The 23,112-nt window shown below is 45.9% G+C and overlaps 1 protein-coding gene across 1 annotated transcript in view; it reads left to right on the top strand.

The window, feature by feature from the left end:
* Positions 1-23,112, top strand: part of XXYLT1 (xyloside xylosyltransferase 1) — a 218,877-nt gene that overhangs the window by 128,259 nt on the left and 67,506 nt on the right. Inside the window, exon 3 of the mRNA XM_004465910.4 lies at positions 6,265-6,397. Coding sequence (XP_004465967.1) covers positions 6,265-6,397 — 133 coding nt within the window. The remainder of the gene's footprint in view (positions 1-6,264; positions 6,398-23,112) is intronic.

The raw sequence follows: 23,112 nt of genomic DNA, 5'->3' as shown, positions 1-23,112 counted from the left end.
GGACGTTGAACCACCTTACATGCCCTGGACGCAGCAGTTCTTCCATTTCCTGAAGTAGCCCAGGTCAGCCTCCCTGATCTCTTGTCAAACTATCATCCCTCATAGAAACTAGTATTTAAAGCTCCTCCAATTACTGACCCGTGAGTTGGAAATGTTGGAAGCTATTCTAGGTTCTGCCGTCTGCCGGGAGGTCGGGTCAGCCAGCACCAGGCAGGTGAGCTTGCCCGAGACGGACACTCAGCTCGCATCAGGTCCCTGGCCACGTGACCCACATGCATGCTTCCTTCTGCCTGAGAAAATGACACAGGCCTTATTTTTGTGATTTAAACAAATACAAAGATTTGTAAGTTCCAGGCGCTGTTTGGAGCCTCAACTAATTGGATACAGCAACAATCACTTTTCTAGGAAGCAGCAGGTCTAATTTGAACAGAGGGCTAGGAATTGGGGTAAATGGTTGGTATTTTACAACTGGTTGCTGAGGGTCTCTGAGGTTGTGTCTCCACCGGCAGCTCCGTGTCCTGAATGTTAAGTCTGGTTCCTCTCGCCTTTGAATTTAGCATAGCTCAACATGTGTTCTTTGTTTGTTTTAAAATCTCTGCCTGATGTTGATGTGAGATTATGGAAAACAATGTTTTTTTCCCCAAATGCTGGCTTTAGGTGTGTGGATTATGGAGGGCTCTTATTTTTGTTCTTTGACTACTCATTAATCTTCAGGTTTGTATTTTCATGGGATGCTATGCAGATACACCATCAGCTAGTTGTGTTGGGTGCCTGCCAAGTCCTTTGCACAGCTCTTTGGGCCATTACACAATGTCCTGCTTTTTGGGACTTTATGGCCTGTAACTGGGGGTGCAGGGGGTGGGGGGGAAGAGCTGCTTACACAAGAGCATTAACTAGGAAGTGGGGGCCTGAGTTCTGGGGTCAGCTTTGCCCCTTAGCTTGACAGTGTGACCCCTGACAAGTCCCTTTTCTTCTCTGGTCTTCAGTTTCCCCATCTGTAAAATGGATAGAGTGGTCTCTGTTCTTACCAGGCTGTCTTCTCAGGTCTGTATTCTAGATTATTCTGTCCTCCATCTTTCTGTTATCTTCTCAGAGGATTCTGATATGGAGGACATTCAGCTAGTTTTGGATACTAGCCATTCTTTGGAGTATTGCACAAGTCTACCCTCCCTCCTTTTTTTCTGATATGCTTGCCTGTGTTTTGTAGATTTCATCTCCTTGCTTTGGGGGCAATTGGCTCATTCATTTATTCCTTAAATCTCATTGGTCCTACTGCAGTCATTTTAGCTGTGGCTGTCCCTTTTATATATCATCTCATTTCACCCTCAGAACAACCTTTCAGCATTGTCTATACAAGCCCCCAGATGCAGTTCCCAATTAAGGATCGGAGGCCAGAGAAACAGGTCCCTTTAAAAAAGCTCATCCTAAATGAATTCCCAGAGTTCCTAATAACCATGGTCGTCTTTTCAGCAGTGACGTTTACAACTTGGCATCTTATTTCATAATTAAGTAAAGGATTAACCATCTGGACAGATGCCCACGTGGTAGAGAGGCTGCAGTTGGGACTGTGGATGCCCTGGGTAGAAGGGAGTGTCTGCTCCGCCTCCAGCATTTCCTCCTGGTCATTTAGCTTCATTTGGTAAAGTCCCTCTTGAAGGTAGTATTAGCACCTTTCAGCATACCCGTCTGAAGTGTGCTTTACCCTTGAGGAGTTGTAGACAATGTTAAAGCATCTGGAATTCCTCTCTCCCAGGGATGCACATGGCTTTCGCATGACCTTTTTCATTCAGTCTTGTCAGACCCTCAAGGACAGGGCAGGTGCTCAGGTTTATTGAGGGGTTATTAAGGCCAGGCTGGGTCTCTGCCACAATGAAGGAGCTGGGCCCTTCAGGAAACATCTGCTGTCCCTGAACTCTGTCCTCCCAGCATGTTCCTGTCCTCAAGGTGCTCTCTCTGGGAAGGGCAGTGAGACAGGTGCACAGGTAGCAGTAACCACAGGCACGTAGATGACCTTGAAAGATCAGAGAGTAAACATGGTAGGCTTTCAATGAAGAATGACTGAATGACCTCTCCCACCATCCGTGGTGAAAGGTCATCCCCCATTGGAGAGCCAAGGGTGATGCTGTGAAGAGCTGTGAGTATAGGGGCTGATGCCACTCAGTCGGGAGGAGCCTGCCTGCCTCCCACCCCAGGCATGGATCTCCTCACTGTTAACTTGCTGTACTTCGGAAATAGTGGAGACCTTGGTGAGTCCCAGAATTTACTCTTCCAGGTGAGGGCATCGTCCTGAGATTTAAAAAAAAAGAAAAGGGACTCACAGAAGAAACTGATCTTGGCAAATCTGCCCCAGGAGTTTCTTTAATTATAGTGAATTTACAGTTTGCATGTAGAAGACTTCTTTTGAAATCTGCATTTAGCTAGCTTGCTGCTCTGCCCCAGACCCCTCTGTCTATCGGGGTCTTTGGCCCTTCTGCCTGCTCTTGGGGCCCCCGAGGGGTAGGAGTAGAGTGAATCTGCTCCCTAGAGCTCCTCTCCCATCAGAAATGGAATCGGAATTATGCAAAGAGCTTGCTGGGCTTTCAAGTCAAGGAGACCAAGGCTCAAATGCTGGCTCTAACACTTACTAGCTATGTAACATTGGGATATTGTTTCTAACTTTTCGAAGCCTCTGTTTCTTCATCTAAAAATGGGAATAACTCCACTTAACATGTTGGGTGGTTATGAGGATTAGAAATAAACTTGTGCCCATGCAATGCTGGATATGTGAAAATAACAACAAAAAAAGAAAAGATGCTTCTGTGGTGCTTCTGAGTGGGTGTCTTGGATTGGACGTGCTCCCTGGGGCCGTGAGGATATCTCCCCTTTTCCCACAGCCACGTCAATGCACAAAACTCCCACCGTGCATCCTCAGGACCGCCTGTCTCCATGCCGGAAGCCCTTGACCCCCTCTCTCCCTCATCATCAGACCTTGTAATGACACGGTTTCCCTGTCTCATTAGGACTCTGCTCCGCCTTGCCTGAGAGCAGTCTGAGATCCCGCATGCAGATGCTTGGGCGGCAGGAGATGGACCAACAGGAATGAGAGAGAAGGCTGGAGCGCCACGTGTGGTGTGGGGCCTCTCACCTTAGAGGGCCGACCCTGGGCCACCCCACCGTGGTTCCCTGATGGCAGCAACTGTCATTCCTCCACATTCTTTCCTGGGACACGGCATCCTTCCCTGAGGGTCACCGGTCACTGTCAGTTTCCTTCCCTCTCTTTCCCCAGGGCCACCATTGAAAGCAGCAGGCGCCCTGAGGCTCTGCCCTGTGGTCAGTCTCTGCACTCTACCCCTCGGGTTAGGGCAGGTTTCCAGGAGACCAGGAAAGGTCCCTACAAAGGCTTCTTCCCCATCCAGATCCCGGGCCATCAGGTTTCCGGATTTCCAGGGGGTTGCCGCTGTTCTTAGGAACGAGCGCAGTAGTCTTATCATGTGGGAAGGGCGGGCCGTGAGCAGCCAGGCAGGTAGTAGTGCCGGCGGCCGCCAGGCGGAGCCCATTTCTCTGTACCTCCTTCCCGCGAGGGCCGTCGAGGCCCAGCGCTGGTGCCCTCCCTCTGTCCTCTGCCCTGCGCAGCTGGAGTCTCATCTGCTGTCACTTTTTTCCCCTAGAAAACTCATGTAGAATGTCAGCCAGTGTTGTTTCCACATCACAAAGGAAAGCAGAGCAAGAACAAATGAATCAGTTTTTCTTGAACTGTAAGCTGTGCTTTTTTCATAAACTAACTTAGGGAATGGCCATTAAATTCCTTCCCCCCCCCACCCCCCAACCCCGGTTTCTGTGTCTATTTGCTGTGTCCTCTTCTTTGTCCATTTCTTTTGTTGTCAGCGGCACGGGAATCTGTGTTTCTTTCTGTTGCGTCATCTTGTCGTGTCAGCTCTCCCAGTGTGCGGTACCATTCTTGGGCAGGCTGCACTTTCTTTCACACTGGGCAGCTCTCCTTTCGGAGCGCACTCCTTGTGCGTGGGACTCCCGTGCGTGGGACTCCCCTACGCAGGGGACACCCCAGTGAGGGGCGGCACTCCTTGCGCGCATCAGCACTGCGCATGGGCCAGCTCCACACGGGCCAAGGAGGCCCGGGGTTTGAACCGCGGACCTCCCATGTGGTAGATGGACGCCCTAACCACTGGAACAAGTCTGCTATCCAGGATCTGGTTCTTGACATCCACAGGCAGACAGTCCCCAGAGACTTTCATGCCCTGTGCAGGCATGAAAAGACCCGTAAGGAGCAAGAGGGAGAGCCCTGGTGTTCTGGAGTTGGTGTTGGTGAAATTTGACTCATAACTGGGCCCTTCACCTTTCCATACCTGCCCACCCTTCAAGGTCCAGACCAAGTGACCCTTCTTCCATGAAGTCTTCCAGGACTGTATCAAGCCTTAGCAAGTTCCCTGCTCTCTGAACTCTGGATTCTTATAGCACTCTACAGTCTATAAGGTGTTTCCCATATATTTTCTCATCTCACCCTCACAGCTTCATGAGGCAAATAGTTTCTACCCCTTTTAACAAAGAAAAAACCAAGTTTTTGAGATAAAATATCTTTTCCCAGGTCACAGAATTAATCAGCAGCAAAACTTAAACTTGAACTCATGTTTTCTGATTCCCAGGTCAGACCTTCTCTTTAGCACCAAGTGCTTGTTCTATCTCCTTCATCATTTTAACCCCAAGGCCCCTTCTGGAATTCCATGGTCCCTCTTCCGCATCATGCGTCAACATTGTTTCTCCCTCTCTTTTTTGGCCACCTGTGTGTCTCTCCTGGAGGGCAGAGTCCCATTCAGCCTGGGCTCTGGTCCTTCTCTTGGCGCTGATGATCTAGGACCTCAGGCTTAGTTGTGTGAATGAATGAAAAATGAACTTAGCCAGAGTCTTACTCCATGTACTGGTCTAATCTCTGCCTCTCCTGAATCATCTGGAGGCAACAGAAGTGAATAGCTTTTGCATGTCAGATAATTGTGAGACTGGATCAGTAGGACTTCGTTTGTCTTTTAGACAGTATCTGAGGTCCTCCAGCTCATTCTTTCTGAATAAGCATCTTAACTTGACACATAATTGGGTTTGCTATGACACATAACTGGAGCTTTTTGGGTTTGCAAAACTAATAAGGGCCTAAGAAAATAATATTGTTGTTTTTTCACTGTGCTCTCCTGTGGATTATTGCCACCTGTGCCCCCAAAGAGAAACACCTGGATGCTTTGAGTTTTAAGTAGAATGTCTACATAATGTATCCTGCAAGCCAGAGACTTTAAAAAACATATTTATTTATTATTTATTTTTCTTTCCCTCCCCCTCCCCCATCCCTGCCCTGCTGTTTTTGCTTTCTGTATCTATTTGCTGTGTGATCTTCTGTATCTGTTTCTCTTTTTGTCTTCTCTTCTCTTCTCATCTTTCTTCTCTAGGATTTACCGGGATTTGATCCTGGGAACCTCTGATGCAGAGAGAGGTTCCCTGTCGATTGTGCCACCTCAGTTCCTGGTTTCTGCTGTGCTTCACCTTGACTCTCCCCTTCGTTTCTCTTTTGTTGCATCATCATCTTGCTGCATGACTCACTTGCATGGGCACTCAGCTTGCTGAGCAGGCACTCGTATGGACACTCGGCTTACCACATGGGCACTGGCTCACCACACAGGCACTCATGTGGGCACTCGGCTCACCAGGCAGACACTTGGCTTACCGCACGGGCACTTGGTTCACCACACCAGCACCCACATGGGCACTCAGCTTGCTGAATGGGCACTCAGTTCACTGCGTGGGTACTTGGCTCACCGTGCAGGACTTGGCTTGCCACACAGGCACTGGCTTGCCACGGAGGCACACTTTCTCTTCTTTTTCACCAGGAGACCCCAGAGATAGAACCTGGGTCCTCCCATATGGTAGGTGGAGGCCTTATCACTTGAGCCACATCTGCTTCCCGCAGGGACTTTTGAGAGTGAAATGGTACACCAGGACAACAGGCTTAAACTGGGACATATAAATATGTGGTATCTAGTTTTAAACAAAATGTCTAACCGCAGTTGAAAGAAAAGATAAGGGCAGTTGTTTAAGAAGTTGAAGAGTGTGAAGGGAGTTGCTAGTAGATGCATGGCATGTCTCTAGCCATATCTTTACATCATTCAGTGACAGAAGTAACAACACTGTGCCCTTTTCTATACTCCCCACTTCATTTTTTGGTCAACAGCTGAACCGTCCAGGATGTATGTCTATGTCTTATTATTGTCCTTTTCTTTCCTTCAGAGATCCTGCAGATAATTCAGCTGGACCTAGACCTAAAGTTTAAGACGAACATCCGGGAGTTGTTTGAGGAGTTTGACAATTTCCTGCCAAGCGCTGTCATTGGCATAGCCAGAGAGATGCAGCCTGTGTACAGGTATGTTGCAGCTACAGGGGAGTGGCCCCAGGCCCCCTTCACACCCCTTTACCTTCTTCTTTCTGCCACCCAGGGCAGATGGGGGTTTATTGGCATGTCATTTACTTTGTACTTAATATCTTAGGAACACATTTGTACCTGCTGTTTGTAGTTAGTGGTATGGGCAGGTGGGTCTGTCTCTAAGGCATGGATACTAGCTCATTATTTTGGGGGATCTTGTGATGTTTTTATTCTGGAAAGCTCAGCTTTTTTGGTTGTTGGTTCTGGATAAACTCAGAATTTTAATATCTTGGGCTTTGTCTTACAAGGAGTTAACTTTGATCCTAATGGTAAACTAAGTTTCCCAGGCCTCTGAGTTACCAGAGGAAACCCTGATCTTTATAAGCAGGGTATGTTTATCAGTGGACTTGTAAGGAGGGAAGGAGTCATCCCTTTGGAACACAGAGTGGCATTGCCTCGCCAAGGTGAAGCGGCACATTCTGCATGATACACCATTTCATTGCCAAATGTCTATAATAGAGAAAGTCTAGCACTTGCAAACCAGGAGACCTGTTCAGGAGTATTCATTGCAGCATCGTTGGTAGTAGCCCCAAACTGAAAACAACCTATTTACTTAGCAGAATGGAGTACTCTACAGCAACTAAAATGAGCAAACTCTAGTTATGTGCAATAAACTGTAATCCTTAGGGATGCATACACATGTAGTAAAATTATAAGAAAAGGCAAGGAAATGATGATTCCCAGAGTCAGCATTGGCAGTTATCTCTGGAATTTGGGGAGAGGATGTGATGGGAAGGGCTACAAGGGATGGGGTTGCCTCTGGAGTGCTGCAGTGCTGTATTTCTTGTCTTGGGTGGCTATGCACATATTTGTATACTTATGTGTGTGATATGTCTTACAATTAACAATAACAACAACAACAACAACAGAAGGAATGGCAGAAGCACCTATAAAGGTTCTGGTTAAAAATCAAAGGCCCAGCCCTGATCCAGAGAGTTGTGTGTTGCTGACTCTCCCTCCTCTGTCTAGTTCAGAGCCACAGATCACCCAAGCCTGAGCTGCCAAGTTTGCTTGGAAAGAGCAGGTATTTCTCTGGCCCCTGGGATTGCCTGTGCTGTGTTCTTCGTGCAGAGGCCTAATGCTGACTCCCTGTGGACCTCTTTGGAGCCAGGTCCACTCTTTCGAGAGCTGCTGGGACCAGGCAGCTGGTGACTAAAGAGCATCACTTCCTCTAGAGCATGGGTTCTTAACCTTTTCTGTTGCATAGACCCCTTTGCCAGTCATGTGAAAACCACGGACCCCTTATCAAGTCCACACTGTGCTGTGTAGTATTTAATAAATAAATCACAGCCGCACCAACACATCCCCACGAGAATTGAGTTTTTTAAAAATTTCAGCTCAAGCTCACGGCCCGTTGTTAAGACGCCCTGGTTTAGAGGGAGCGGAAGAGGGGACAGCCAGCTGCTTGGGTGTGGCTGTCTCTTAAGACCCAGATCTCTCAAATCTCAATGAGCTGGTAGCTCCTTGTGGGCTGTTTTCCCCTTCAGGCCCACTCACCAGTTGCTCCAGAGTCAGTGGCTGGGGAACTGGGGGGATGGGGGAGGATGGGGGAGCGGGAGGGGCTTTGAGGGGCTGGCACCCCCACATCCCCCTTCTTCTGAGGTGGTCCTGAGGGGTCCTTGATTTAACAAAGGGAGGTGATGGACGAATTCTGAATTGAGAGTTGGAGGTCCTGGTGCTGGTCCCCGCTCTGCATCACCCCTGGGACCTTGGCTTCCCCCTCTGAGAACGGCACATGAGCCCCAAGAGCTCTCTCCCCCAGCTCCAGCATTTTGTGATCAGAAGCTCTTTCGATCCTCACCGTTTCCTCCTTGTCTTTCCTCTGTACGGAAGTTGCTTGTCTGCTGGTAAGCTCCTTATAGCTTCCTAAGGCCCGGTGTCCCTGGGATATGTAAGCTGGGCTCATTATTAAATGAGGTTAGAGCCTTGAAGCCTTCAAACCCTGCCGAGAATCTTCTCATATCATCTTCTACTGATCACACTTAAACAATATTGGCTGGAATTTATATTTTCCTTGGACCTAGGGTTTTATAAACAGTGAAACCTAAGTCAATTTAATTGCCTGGCCTTCTCGAAAGAAATCTCTGAAAGATTTTAAATTCAAAATGGAATTGAGTTTTTGTCACCTTTGGAGTCTTTATGTGCTGTGAGAAAAATGAGACCTTTGTTGCAGGGCTGCTGGTAGAGTCCAAAAATGTCCTCTTTGCAGGGCTTGGGCGCTCAGAATCAACAGAAATTAAAGCTCCTCTCCATGCTCCCTCCTCCTCCCCTCTCTCCTCCCCACTGAAATGTTTCTAAAGACCTCTGGTAATTGTTTGCAAATGACTGCCCTGAACTAATATGCACCTACTGGCTCTGGGTAATTGCCTTTTAATATTTGCAGTCTCCTGCTGGGGCTGGGAGTATTTTGGTGCTGGCTGGTGACAGATGGGGATGGAGTGTGCTTTTTACCTTCCACGAGAAAACTGGAGAAAGCAGCGGCCTGGGCCTGACCCATCAAGTATGAGTTGGCTGCAGCTTTGGAGTCTGCACCTAAGGAAAAAATGAAGGGGTGGGCATGGTGGGAATTAAGGGGGTGTGAAAAGACGCTGCCCAAGTAAGGACAGCCTCTTGAGCAGGCTGACCGTGGGGGATCCCCAACTTGGACGCCTGCCCTGACAGCTGCCTGCAGTGGGGGTTGCGGGGGCATTCACCACTCCCTGGTAGCCTCCCGCAGCTGGCAGTGGGTTCCAACAGCCGAGGGTTCTCCTTCAAGTAGTGAAGTATGAAGCAGGCAAGTTTTTTATTTTAAGTGGAATTTGCTGGCATCTGTGAAAAGAAAGGAAAAAAATAAAAGCCAATAAAATAAAAGCACAAAAGGAAAACCTGACTAGTTAACTGAACACATTTTGATCTGTAAGATCACTAAGCAGGAATAAACTGGGATCTCCCCAGCTGTGTTATTTTTATAGTCACTTTTCTGACATTTAATGCACTTCAAAAGGGCACTTACTACGTTGTTTTTATGGCTGTTTCCCTTCTGTTGTATGCCATGAATGTTAGGAGCTTAGAAGGAGAGGGGAGGATGGGGAAAGAATTTCCCACTGTCCATTTGACAAATAGGTTTTTTTGTTGTTGTTGACAATTTGCACCAGAGTATTTTCTGAAGAATGATGCAGGGAGTACAGGACATTAGCGTAGTGATAAAAAAGTGCCTTTTCTGAGTATAGAATGGTCTCTGTAAATAGACAACTGTATTTTGTAAATATGTGTTTGTCCAGGATGCCATTTTGAGTTTGGTGCCTTATAAATGTATTGGAAGAGTGGAAGAAAGATGTTGGGCCCTCTTTATGTGCAGCCTATAAAGTTATAAAATGTGTAGCGACTAAAGCAGCACAACCTAGAAGTACTCGGAAGCCCTGGACGGTAGCCCTGCCTTCACGAATTATCCCTGTGACCCTTTGCAGGTCCCTAGATTCTTGTCCCTTGGTTTCTCCATCTGTAAGCCAGGATAAATACATTTAATACACAGAATTACTGGAAAATTCAAATGAAATAATGCAATGAAAGTTTCTGGCAAGAGAGGCCTTCTGTGAAATGTGTTTTATTCCTCACAACTCCTTTTTGTGTTTTCTTTTCTGATGATTTATTTCTGATCTTTTCTGATGATTTATTTGTTTTCTGATGATTTATTTCTCTGGATACCTCCTACTCTACCCCCACTCCCCACCATACAGGTTGCCAGTTAAAATTACAGGGCACCCAGTTCAGTTGAATTTTAGATAAACAACAAATAATTGTTTAATATAATTATGTCTCAAGTATTGCATGAGGCCTGCTTACACTAAACAATTACTTGCAGTTTATCTGAAATTTGAATTTAATTAGCATCCTAGGTTTTTTTGTTTTTTGTCTAAATCTAGCTGCCCTACCCCTACCTAAGATTTTAAAGCTTTCCTTTTTAGCAGAAGCACGTGAAATGGCTTTTCCACAAGATCCTTGAGTGAGCAGGAACAAAGGGTAGGAAAGCGAAGCTTTTGAAGGGAAGAGGGCGAGTGAGGAGGTGGGAGGCGGCGCTCAAAGGCGGTGGAGCACCAGGTCTGAGGTTCACACCCTGCAGGTGCCAGGGGGTGCGACTGGGAGGCCGGGAGTCCTGTAGATGGCTCTGCCTCAGGCCACAGGGCTCCGCTGAGCGCAGGTTCAGTGCCCGAGGGTGTGTGCTGGGTTGCAGCCCTTGGTTGTGGTGACTTTGTCCCAGAGCCGGATTCCTGAGGAGCGGTTGAATGGGAGCTTTGTGGGTGAGGCTGTGGGCTTCCGGTTTGATTCTCTCTTGGCTCCACTGCTCAGCTGTGCGCTGGTCTGAGCCCAGACCCACTCTGAGGCGGAAGCAGCAGGCAATACTGTCAGCTGCTGATAACGAGCCGCTAGACAGGGATTTGCTTTCTGTGGTGTTTTAATAATGTCCACTATCACCACTTTAGGTCACTTGGGTTTTTATTGACAGCACTTGTACCAGCCTAGCCTTCTTCCAGCTGTTTGGAAGGAAAATTTCCAGTTTATCTGCAGGCGGCCTTATCCCATTCCTAGGATCGGTACAAGGCTCTCAGGGGTGCGTAGGGGAGGAAGTGGAGAGACTCCGCTGCCACTCAGCTGTGTGACTGTAGGCAATTATCTTGACCTCTCTGAGCTTCAGTTTCTTTTTCTTTTCTTTCTTTTTTTTTTTTTTTTGCATCTGGTTATCTTCTTTATTTTTATGAAAAATATAGGGGGTTCCCACACACCCCACTTCCTCCCCCTCCCTCTCCAACAACATCTTTCATTAGTGTGGTATATTTGCTACAATCAGTGGACATATACTGAAGCATTGCTACCAAGCATGATCTACAGCTACATTATGCCCTATACTTTATACTGCACAATTCCACAGCCTCTGACAAAATGTACAATGGCCTGTATCTGTAATTGCAATATTATGCATAATGACCCACTGTCTCACAAATGCTCCATATTACACCTCTTCTTCCCTTCCCCTCTGCTCAGAACCTCTGGTGACCACTGTCTTCATATCAATGTTACAAGTTCTTCCATTACTGGAATAATAATGTCTACTTCAGTCCATAGTTGCATTCCCCCCTTATGTTTGTTCATTCCTCTATCTTGAGCTTCAGTTTCTTTAGCTGACAAATGGATGTTATAATACCATACCTGGCAGAGTTGATGGGAAGATTAAATTAGACAATGTATTTATAGTGGATAGTGGTGGTGGTAGTGGCAATTTTATCCAGAGTCCCAGCTCTGCCACTTATTAGTTCTGTGACCCTAACGTAGTCACTTAACTTCTGAGCCTCAGTTTCCTTATATGTATAATCGGTGCTACTAATAACTCAGTATAATTAGTGCTAATTTTTTGACTTCTGAACCCAGTTCCTTTGTTTGAGGAATTCCCTGCCGTATAAAACTATCTCCCATTGTGGAAGTCAAAAATGTTGGGTGCTTAATTTCCCATCCTCCTTGCAGCAAGGGTGTTGGTACTGTGTTTTCCTGAGGAGAAACCACCGTTAGGAATTTAGTACCTATTCGGGCCAGTTTTTATACTTTTACTGTGTATGTTAAACATTATAAGGTATTTGCAAACCCGAAACTGACAGTATTATAAGGTGAAAATGACTAGTTCATAATAATAGAGGGAATTTTTAATATGCCTCTATTGGAAACCAAGAGATCAAAGCTAGCGGTGGGGTATACATAGAGATTTGTTAGTGGAATGCTCTGGGCCCTGGGTTCTGGGTTCTAAGTTCTTGGCTTCATCATAAGAAATAATTCAGAGATGTACCAGTTTGAGGTCAAGTAACAAGAGTTTATTGAGAAACGAGAGCAAGTTAAAGTATATACCTATGACATGGGTGCGGTGTGCTACAGGGTGAGACGTGCGCTTAGGGCCCCGGGTGGGCCTTTTTAAGCTTTTCTTCCCCTGGATCGCTGTATTAAGGAGGAATCTCTGCTATTTGCTGTCCCAATTGGTTGCCTTTCTGCATCACCTGTCAGCTTTCATGGAACCACTTGGGAGGCCTTTCTGTTTGGAGTTATCTGGGGCTTCTTTTGAGCCTGGAGTTTCAAATGAGACCTCGTGACCAGGTCTCGGTGGGCTCTTCAGCTCTAGGGCTACAGCTTTGTTCTCCAGCAGCTGCCTCCCCTGGGGGGGGGGGGGGTTCCGGGCGGGGGTCTTGTGGCTGTGTTCTGACCAGCAGGGGTCCCAGCTGCTATGGCTTTATTCTGACCAGCCGCCTTCCCTATTTCCTCTCCTAACCTGCCTCAGATTGCTGTACAGTTGCAGCAGTGGGGGAAGGAAAAAGGAGGGGAAAGGCGGAGGCCAAGAGGGGCTCACAGCGCCTGAGCAGGCACCCCATTTCTTGGTTTCACACGGTCGTGGTTAAGGCATGGCCCCCCTCAATCAGGATGTCTTAATCCTATTACTGGGGTCCTTCATAAGAGGAATGAAACTCAGAGAGAGAGCCACACGCAGCAAAAAGCTGAAGCGGGACCTGGAAGAGGCCAGGAGATGCCACCGTGTGCCTTGCCATGTGATCGAGGAACCAAGATTGCCAGCAGCCAGCCTGGAACACCGCAGCCTTAGGGCAGAAAGCATCGCCTTGATGGTACCTTGATTTGGACATTTTCCCAGCCTCTAAACTGAGTGAATAAATTCCCATTTTCTAAGGTGAACCATTTCATTGTGTTTGCTCGAACAGCCTAGGAAACTAAAGCGCACGTTGTGTGCGTGGCTTCTGCTTTCCTGCGCACATGGGGTATTTCGGTCCCTGTTACCTTGCAGACCTGAACTTCTGGCCACTCTGCCTCCTTCTGGACTCCTGCCCATGGCTCCAGCTCTGGTCACTAATGTGGTTTCCATTCCATTTTCTGGTCCATGGAGATGTTATCTCAATTCTGAGACTTACTCCTTGGATTTTAAAAAATTGTATGAAAGTAATCATAAAAAAGTAATAGATTTTCATAAAACTTTCAAAGGGTATCAAAGATATTGCATAAAAATAAAAGCTCTCCTTCCTGTTACATCTAATTTTTCATTTCTCAAAACTAACCACTATTAACAGTTTCCCATTATTTTTAGAGTAATTTTCTACAAATTTAGCAGTGTGTATGTATGTATAAATGTACTCATACTTTATATATCCATGTGCATATTTTTTTCATATAATGGTATCTTTTATAACAGTATATCCTTGTGCCTAATTCAGTTTCCCTTTTTTAATATTGTTAGTCTCCTAATACAATTTTCTTAAAAACTTTTTATTATTGAAAATTTCCAGCATATCCAAAAGTAGACTGGATCATACAATAATACCCATCATGGAGCTGCAATAATTATCAACTCTTAGCCAATCTTATTTCATCTTTACTCCCATCCACTTTTTTTCTTCGCCTCTAACTGATTATTTTTGAAGCAAATCCCAGGTCTGATACTATTTCATCTGTAAACATTTTGGTCTGCTTCTTTTAAACCCTTAAGTCATTTTTAATCTAATATTTTTTGAAAAACATACTATCTGCTATTGCTGGGTTTGGAACCAGGGACAGTTGTGTGAAACTTATAGTGTCATTTTGTCTTTAAGTTCCCCATTCCCAAGCCATGGGTATGAGGGAGGGAAAAGACAACTCAGCTCTAACATCCAGCTAATCAGCATTTTCTGTCTCTCTCTGGATTGTCTCATGTCAGGATGTTAATATAGCACGTCTGAAAGGCTTTATGGCTAAAAGAAATTCAGCTCCATTGTTCACTAGGCGTGAAGCTCTGCTTCGTAAGAGAACCATACTACTGCCATCATTTCAGGATGGCTAAATGTAGGAATTGAAGAGGGAAGGTGTTAGAGTCTCCTCATTCCTGTGACACCTGAGAATGAATTGCTTGGCCCTTGTTCGCATGTGTTTTAAACTTACCAAGATTGAACCTGTCAGTTTCTATTAGCAGTAAATATGAATAAGAGAAAGAAAAGCCTGTCATCTTTTAAAATCACGACTGCAAAGAAGCCCAGGGTTCCTTTACTTCCTGGGAGTCAGAAGACCTGGCTAACTTTTATGCATAATCTATGGAACCTGGGGGAAGCTAGCATCCCCCTGGGAATTAATAATGAACAGGCAGGAAAATACCTCCATGGTAGAGGTAAAAATATCTACCATGAAATTTTCAAAAAATGACATCAATGGGAAAAATGTATTCAAGAAAAAATAAAGGAGTTTGCAGAAGAACCCAGGTGAGACTGTGTTACTGTTGGTGAGGTTGTTTCCTCCGCTGGGGCTGTGCCTCCCTGGGGTAAGCTGTGAGCACCCCCATGCTGTTTGAAGGCCACAGAGCTTGGAGAGGCTGCCGAAGGCCTGAATGGTCAGGCGGAATGATGAGGTCTTGGTTAAATGTGTGAGGGGCTTCCCTTCTCTATAAATACAGCTCATTTCAGTTCTTTTGTCTTCCTGCACTTTAGGAGTGCTTTGGTGCTGCCGAGTCAGTAAAAAATTATCTACCACATAATGCCTGGCACAGATGTCTCTTGAAAGAATAATGAAGAAATGAATGAGCAGCTGGAGTGGGACCAGGTTGCATGTTCTCTTTAAACGTTGTGGACAGAGTGCCAGACATAGTAGGTGTTTGTTGAATAAATGAAGGAACAAATGTTTAATCAGGGGATGCTTCCTCTACAATATGTTGGCCAGCCATTGAGAAAGGGTCCATCCCCAAATCCTTAAGATTGAGGAATGAACAAACATAAGGTGGGTAATGCAACCATGGACCAAAGTTAGACTTAGTGTAGTAACAGAAGAACTTGTAACATTGACATAAAGATAGTGGTTACCAGAGGTTCTGAGGGGAAGAGGAAGGAAGAATAGGTGGAACATAGGGTTTTTTAGGGCATTGGAATTTTTCTGCATGATTTTGCAATAATGGATATAGGCCATTATACATTTTATCAAAACCTATAAAGTTGTATAGTGCAAAGTATAAACCATAATATAAACTATAGACCATGGTGAGTAGCAATGCTTCAGTATTTGTTCATCAGCTGTAACAACTGTACCACACTAACATAAGATGTTATTAATTAATAATGAAGATGTGAGACAGGTTGGGGGTAGGGTATATAGGAATCCCCTACATATTTGATATATGTAATCTAAAACTTCTTTAAAAATAAAATTTAAAAAAGGTTCCAAGATCCCGTCACTGGTATTCTTAGAGAAATTTGCATTCACATTCTTTTTTTTTTTTTTTAAAGATAATCCACAGGAAACAATCTCATTCTCAATTTTTTTGCAAGTGTGAACTACAGGATTAGGTAATTTGAAGCATTATGAAGTAGAAGATCTGGTTGCTGCTTTCAAGTGGGTTATAACGTGAAGGAGATGGGGCAGATAAAATTCAATAAAGATGGAAATGCCAAGTCAGTACTGCTGTTTAGAGATATCCCTAAAGGTACTTGGCTGCATGAACGCAAAACTTCACTGTGCGGCCCACCTCATCCTCAGTTTCATATTTGCCTTTAGAATTCTAAAATGTGTGTGCCACGTTACTCTCCTGAAGGGTTTCTTAGAAGGGTGGTGAGATTTTCCATGCAGTTGTAGCCTCTAGGAAGTGCACTTAGCATAGACCTTGCCATTTGTCCAATTGGGAAACTCAGCATTTGCTGAGGGCCTGGCTGTGCAGTGGAGAGGAATTAGACCTCGCCTTGTAGAAGCTTGTAGCCTAGCATGTAGGACCAGCTCCTCAAGTCACTCCACTGGGAGGTGGGGCTGGGCAGGTGCTCAACTGAGGCATAGCAAAGGATGATGGGCCCAGGAGGACTGAGCCCCCTTACTGCAACCAGTTTCTTTTGCCAAATAAAAATCTCCTTGAGAGATCCTCATTTGTAGTCCAGGCAGCAAAACGACTTACCTGTAAGCATCTTCCTGGGGAATAAAAGCAAAATAACTGTTGAATCCCATTGGCATATGCCCAAGAGGGACCTTCTGTGACAAACAGCTGTGGAAAAGACTGAGCTAAGCATGACCGGCTCCATGTGAGGGGAATTTCAGTTTGGCTGCATGGCTACCTTGGGCGCACATTTCAGGCTCATGGCTACATTTCTGCCAGTAACTCCATGAAATGGATATTCAGTCCCCAGGCTCCCCAGGTTAGCAGCAGAATTGGTTATTGCAGAAATATGAAGCCTTTCAACTGGACTTGGGTTTGAAATTAACACCTTACCTCCTTCTGCATGGAGTGAATCCTTTAAATGAGCTGTTTCCTGTTGCTCATAGAGAATCCCTATGCTCTTCTGTTTCAGGGTAGCAGGATCAACTCCCGCTACCAGGAAGCTACACGTAGGAACGCTTTGACCCAGGAACGCAGCCTTCCCAGCTGTGCCTGTCTTCTGTACTATTCTATCACTGTTTGCAAAAGAGGAAGCATATTTGAGAACCAGAATTGCTTAGTGTATAATAATTTGCCTGGACATTTGCTCTGTCCCTACCTGTTTTCTATGAGCACTTGTTATAAGGTTGACTGATTGTAATGGGCTTTCAGAAATGTGATATTCTAGAAATGCTCTCGGGACCTCATTGCTCTCAGTCAGTGTGGAGTGAGGTACCGGGCATTTGGCTGATTCTCTGATTCCACTTGATTCCTTTTCGTCCTCTGTGGAAGCAGTGCCTTGCTTAATAAAATGAAGCCCAGAAACTGTATGGTGTATCAGAAATGGGAACCTGTGCCCTTACAGCTAAAAGCAACCTGTCTTGATTGGCCCAACACTTAGGACTTGTCACTGTAAAGCAGGCAATATAATCCTAACATACCACATGGCCCTGCAGAGTACATGATTTTCATATTCCTAATAAAGTAACTGTAGCTCATTGGTATTCAGCTTTCATAGCCAGCATGGAAGACAGTGTCTAAACTAGATGAAGACATAAAGATGCATCATATTATTTAGGAGGAATAACTGGAGCCGAGGAGAGGCTCCCCCATTTCTTCTGCCTTCTCCATCTTAGTGGTATAGGCAGGGTTTGGCTCTGCAGGCCACCTCCATTCATACCTCACAGGTGTTTGACAGCTGTCAAAGGCAAAGCTTATCCTCTAGAAGAGCAAGCAGTACACTTCTGTACATAGGGAGAAGAGAGAATCCAGGTGGCCCTTTTGAAGCAGAGAAGACTGAAACAGGGCAGGGGGAGAGCCACCTTTGCCAGCCAGAACCTGGGGTGGACTTGTGAATGAAATGCACGTGATTGGATGTAAGTCCAGTGTCTACCACCTAGAAAGGACAGAGGGGCCCCAGGCCCTAGACACATGTCATGGCACATTAAAGACTTGATGGAGGCGGATGGTTTGTTGTTTTTTTTCAATTGAAAAAATGAGAGAACATCTGATCAGGATCTCAGAAGACGAAGGATCATTCTGTGACTGTAACATGTTGTAACAGGTACAGACAGAGACTAGCGTGATTCAGAAAGTCAGGATAATTAATTTCAAAAAAATGTTTCCAGGAAGTAAGAAGTTTTAGAAGATTTAAAAGTAGGCTGAGGGAAGTGGATGTGGCTCAAGCAATTGGACTCCCATCTACCACATGGGGGGTCCTGGGTTTGGTTCCCGGGGCCTCCTGGTGAAGGTGAAGCTGGCCTGTGCTGCAGAGAGCTGCCCACACTGTGAACTGATGCAACAAGATGATACCACAAAAAAGAGACAGAGGAAAGACAATGAGAGCCACAACAACCTAGGGAGCTGAGGTGCCTCAAGCGATTGTGAGTGCCTCTCTCCCATGTTGGAGGTCCCAGGATTGGTTCCCGGTGCCTTCTGAAGAGAAGACAAACAGTCACAGAAGAACGTGCAGTGAATGGACACAGAGAGCAGACAGTGAGTGCAGGGTGGCGGCGGGGGGAGGGGCACAATAAATGAAAAATAAAATAAATCTTTAAAAGAGAAAATTAAAAAAAAAAAAAAGGCTGTGAAAGAACAGGAAGGAAAGCAGTTGACTGAAAGACTCACCCATGCCTTGGTTCCGGTTTTTCATGCATGAATATGGGCCCTATTGCCAGACCTCCTGATCTTTTTTTTTCTTTAAGAGAAGAGAGAAGTCTGTAATGTTAATGTAAAAGTTCCTGCTTTTAAAATATTGACAGTTAAGCAGACAGCCTGCTGGCCAAACAAAGCAAGCACATTGGTGCCTCACATTTAGCCCAAGAACTGCCCATTTGAGACCTTTGGGCATGCTGGAGGCTGGGGTTGCCTGGTCCTGGATGCCGATGCTGATGGTTTTCTGGTCCTCTCAAACTTTGCTTTTTTCCTTTTACTTAAAATTGTTTGTTTTTAGGTTGTTGTTTTGGGGTGTTTTTTTTTTGGCAGTTTAAAATACCATTACTGTACTTAATAACAAAATGCCTAGGTCAAGCATAATTCTTGTCCAGAAATGTAACCCACCATTAATCAAAGCCCATAGGTACTTAAACATTACTGTGTAATAGAGCGTCTTTAAACTACCCTCAGAGTCTGAAGATGTTTTGGGGAGGTTGAAGTCCAGGACTGGGAGGAAAAGAGGGAGAGAAATCCAAAGAAGAAGAAAGGGGAGAAGGAAGAGGCCAGGAGAGATGCAGGCTGTTTGGGTTTGTTGCCTCTCGTTCACTCTCCTGCCCCTTCAGTGCTGCCTTATAAACAAGCCTGTGCAGCACTGGATCGACAGAAGCCCACCATGTGCACAGGCACCAGCCCCAAACCTCGCTGCTGCCCAGGGCTGCCCAGGGCTGCCCAGGGCCTTGTTAAGGACGTTGCACAGGGTTCTCTTTGGTGGCCCATAAGGAGACTTTTCTTCTGGTCTTCGAATCAGGAATAGTTGTATTTCTCCTGGATAGTTAATTTGTGGGGTTTTTTTTTTTTTTTGGCTGTATAACAAGTTAGATGTCCTTTTTCCAGTTGGCTACTGGAAAACTTAGAGCCAAATTTGTAGTACACCTGTAGCATGATAGGATGCATTTTGGTGTCTTTACTAGCTGAGAAAATTCTTTCTGGAACAAAATAGGGGTTAAAATTTGAGGGAGGGAGGGAAAGTGCATAATCAGATCTAGGTCCCGCCACTCATATTCTGTTTTCTCCATCACCTGCCTGTAGTAAAGAAAAGTGAACATCATGAAAAAAGGTCCCAGGTGGGAGTACAGTGTGGGTGGGGTAACCATTTAATTTAGCCATTAATTGATTGTTTATATGAGCACACTTTTGAGAGTGAAAGAAGGCGGGGTCTAGGGGAACGCTATTAATAATTACACTGGGACAACAGCTGTAAACCAGGACTGTCCTGGGCAAACCGAAAACGTGCCATCACCCTAAGACTGATGTGGGAGAGCGGGGTGGAAGAAGTGAGGGAAAAGGACTGGGCGAGGGAGGCTGTGAGGGAGGGAAGCTGTGAAAGGCCGAGGTGCTGAGGTCAAGTCCTGCTGAGGTGGTATTAGCTATTGGCCCAGGAGGCAAGGATGAGAGTGGTGGACCATTCTTTGGACTGGATTTTGGCTTTTGGGGCCAAAGAAGGAGAGTGGAAGCACCCTGTCTCTGTAAATGAATCTTACCAAGACCACCACCCTCACGTCTCCTGGTAGAGGGTGCCAGCTCATGAGCTATAATTTGGTCATGAGTGGAACAGGATGATTGGGCTTTCTCTGTTGTGCGGCATTAACACTGCCTTTAAACTGACTTTGAGAATTAACCACTAGGATTTGGTCATAATGCCATGTAGAAGGAATCAAGGGAAAGAAGTGGAGGTGAGGTAATTGCTCCTCTAAAGTGTGGATGTTTTGTTTTCACCATTGCTTTTTGGCTGGTCTCAAAAATTCCCAAGAGCTGCTTTTGGTATGCATTAGCTACACACCAGAATTTCACGAAGACTGAAACCTTTCTGCCTTTGCCTGTAAAAGCATGACGCGCATGCTCCTGTGCTCTCCAGAGGGCCTGAAACCTGGCAGAGAGAGCTTTGCTTCCAGACCAGGGTGGAGGGCTCAGAACATGTTGCCTTATGCCTCCTGAATTATGTTTGGATTATATCTGGAGCAGAATCTCCAAAAGCTGGGAGGGGTCCTTTATTTAGTATAAATCAGCAGGGGCTGTGGGCGAAGACAGCCCAGCCCAGCTCCACTCTGGGAAGGGAACCTCATGGAAACTCAAGACTCACACTGTGGATTTTACCCTTGTGGCCTGGCCCTTGAATTCCCTAAGTGGAAGACCTCAGGAAATGACTGTGAGCTGGACCTCAGTCCTGGGAGCATTTTGTGGGAGGTGGCTTTTCTTCTCCAATCTCAGCACATGAGTCTTAACTTGGTGACTCCGTAGTCACTAAGAATCCCACAGGTATTTGTTGAGGGTCTACCAAGTTCCAGGCTTCTGCCTTCAAGAAGGATACAGTCTGGAGGGCTGGCTCCCCAGCTGCAGTAAGAGAGTCTAAGACTGCACCCTGTAGTTTAGAGGTGCTGAACCCCTTGTTATTTCCTGAACAGGAGCTTATCCACATTCGCAGGCTTTGTGTGTGCGCCTTCCTTTGCCCAGGATGCTTTCCCCAGCCCACACCCTGCCAATCCTGCTCTTGCATTTGCCCGATTCCTCCTTCAAGGCCCAGATGAGATGCCATTTGGGCTCCCTGAGGGCCTCCCACCCCTCAGCACTTTGTTCTTTTCCTGAGAAAATGACATGGGTGTCATCCCCTACATAGCTAGGAATTCTTAAAAGATGGAGCCCTTGATTAGTAAAATGAAACATTGCCCACCGTCTCTCCTCCCAGTCGCACGAGTCCAGTGAAGGGGCCGCCAATGGAAACTGTTCTGCCAGCCACTAGAGCCAGCTCTGGTTCTCTAAGTACATTTTACTTGAGGTCAGAGGCGTGGTTATTATTTTTGAATGATGGCATAAAGACCCAAAAGGAAGCAGAGGGACCTGAACTCTCTAGCCACAAGGATGAAACAATATCATTTACACTTTCTGGGAAGACACTGAGAAAGTGTCCCACCTTGATGTCCAACAGAGCTGGGTTGACTTCTGGTTCCACTATTTACTAGCTGTATGACTTTGTATAATACACTTAAACCTTTTTAGCCTTGTTTTCCTCATCCGTAAAATGGGCATATACCCAACAAAAAGTTATTTCTCAGCCTCCTCTGCTTCCATCCCTAGCATGTTTGAGATTTATGACAAACTTGTTCTGCCTATAGTGCAAGCAGAGAAGATATTTTGTTGGAAAGGCCTGCCTGGTGATTCAGATACGCTGGAATTTGTGCCCTTGTGCTTTCCCTTGTTTGAGAATCACTGGCCTAGATCATTTCAGGGGCTCAGTAAATAGCTGGGATTGAAATGGCAACATATACATATAGCACAGCACTAGGCACAGGGGAACCCTCTCCCCTTCTCCCCACCTTACATGATCCATAACTGTCCCTTAGGGCTTGTCGGTCATAGACGATATTTACAGAGCATGGAAAGGCTACTGTAGAGACTGAGTTAGGGCCATCTTTGAAGCCAGATGGAATTTGTCCCTGCTGGGAAAGGAAATGTGCTGTGCAGGAAGGGCTGCATCCTGCCTTATAGGAAGCCACCGCTGGCCCTTTTCTCTACAGTTTTTGAGGCTGCAGGCCAGTTGCATGCCCTTGGCCATGATGACCACATGGCTTTGCTTTCCTATTTTGTGATGCACAGGTCAATGTATAAAGCCCAGTGACAGTGATCCAGAAACTAGCATATTGGAGCTAAAGGTGAGTGGCCACCTGTTATTGTAAATTACAATCTGAAAACAACTTCTGACAGTGTGTTTCAGGGGTTTTTGGGTGCACGAATATTAAAGCATTTCAGGCTTCTTGTAATATGCCCATCCCTACATTCCACCTCCCAGCCCCATGCCCCAGAAGAAAGCTTTGCATTCCACTTCTTTCTCACCCCACTTTCTTCTTCTCCTTCCAGTCCCCTTCGCTGCCCTTGCTCGCAGCATGTGGGCATCGTGGCATGATCTAATTGTGCAGATGATCCCAGGGCCACCTCCAGCAGAGCCTAAGCTTCAGTTGCCTTGATCACGTTGAAGTTAAGCCACTTCCTTCTAGGTACTTTGCTCCTTGTGATTTCTCGGTTTGGGAACCTGTCTTCTGGGCTCAGATCCTTTTAAGATGTTCACTGTTCCATTCAACTTACATTCCAGAGGCAAGTGTTTACTTCCTTGGTCCTCCACTTGGCCCTGTTTTTTTGCCCAAGCTCCAAATCTCCATGTCCTCAGAAAGACATGCATCCACCTGACAGCATCTCAGGGGTACCGCTGAGCTGTGAGCTCCCCATTATGGTCTCTTTGCTCCTGCTGAGGATTATGACCTGGCTGCAGTTCCTTAGGCTTGAACAGTGCTAAAGTCTGCTATGGATTGAATTGTGTCCCTCAAAAGACATCTTCACGTTCTAAGCCCTGGTCCTATGAATGTGAACTTATCTGTAAATAGATCCTTGAAGATGTTATTATTTAAGATGAGGCCAAACTCAATTAGGCTGGCTCCTAATCTAATCCCACTGGTGTCCTTATAAGGAGAGGAAATTTGTACAAATACCAAGAGGCAGAGACAGAAAGGGACAGCCATGGGACAGAGATAGAGATTTGAGTTATGCTGCTGCCAGCCAAGGAACACCTGGATTG

Source organism: Dasypus novemcinctus, chromosome 4, assembly GCF_030445035.2.
Source record: "Dasypus novemcinctus isolate mDasNov1 chromosome 4, mDasNov1.1.hap2, whole genome shotgun sequence".
Classification (NCBI taxonomy): Eukaryota; Metazoa; Chordata; class Mammalia; order Cingulata; family Dasypodidae; genus Dasypus; species Dasypus novemcinctus.
Note: the sequence above shows the minus strand (reverse complement) of the source record. Positions and strands in the feature narration are given on the sequence as shown.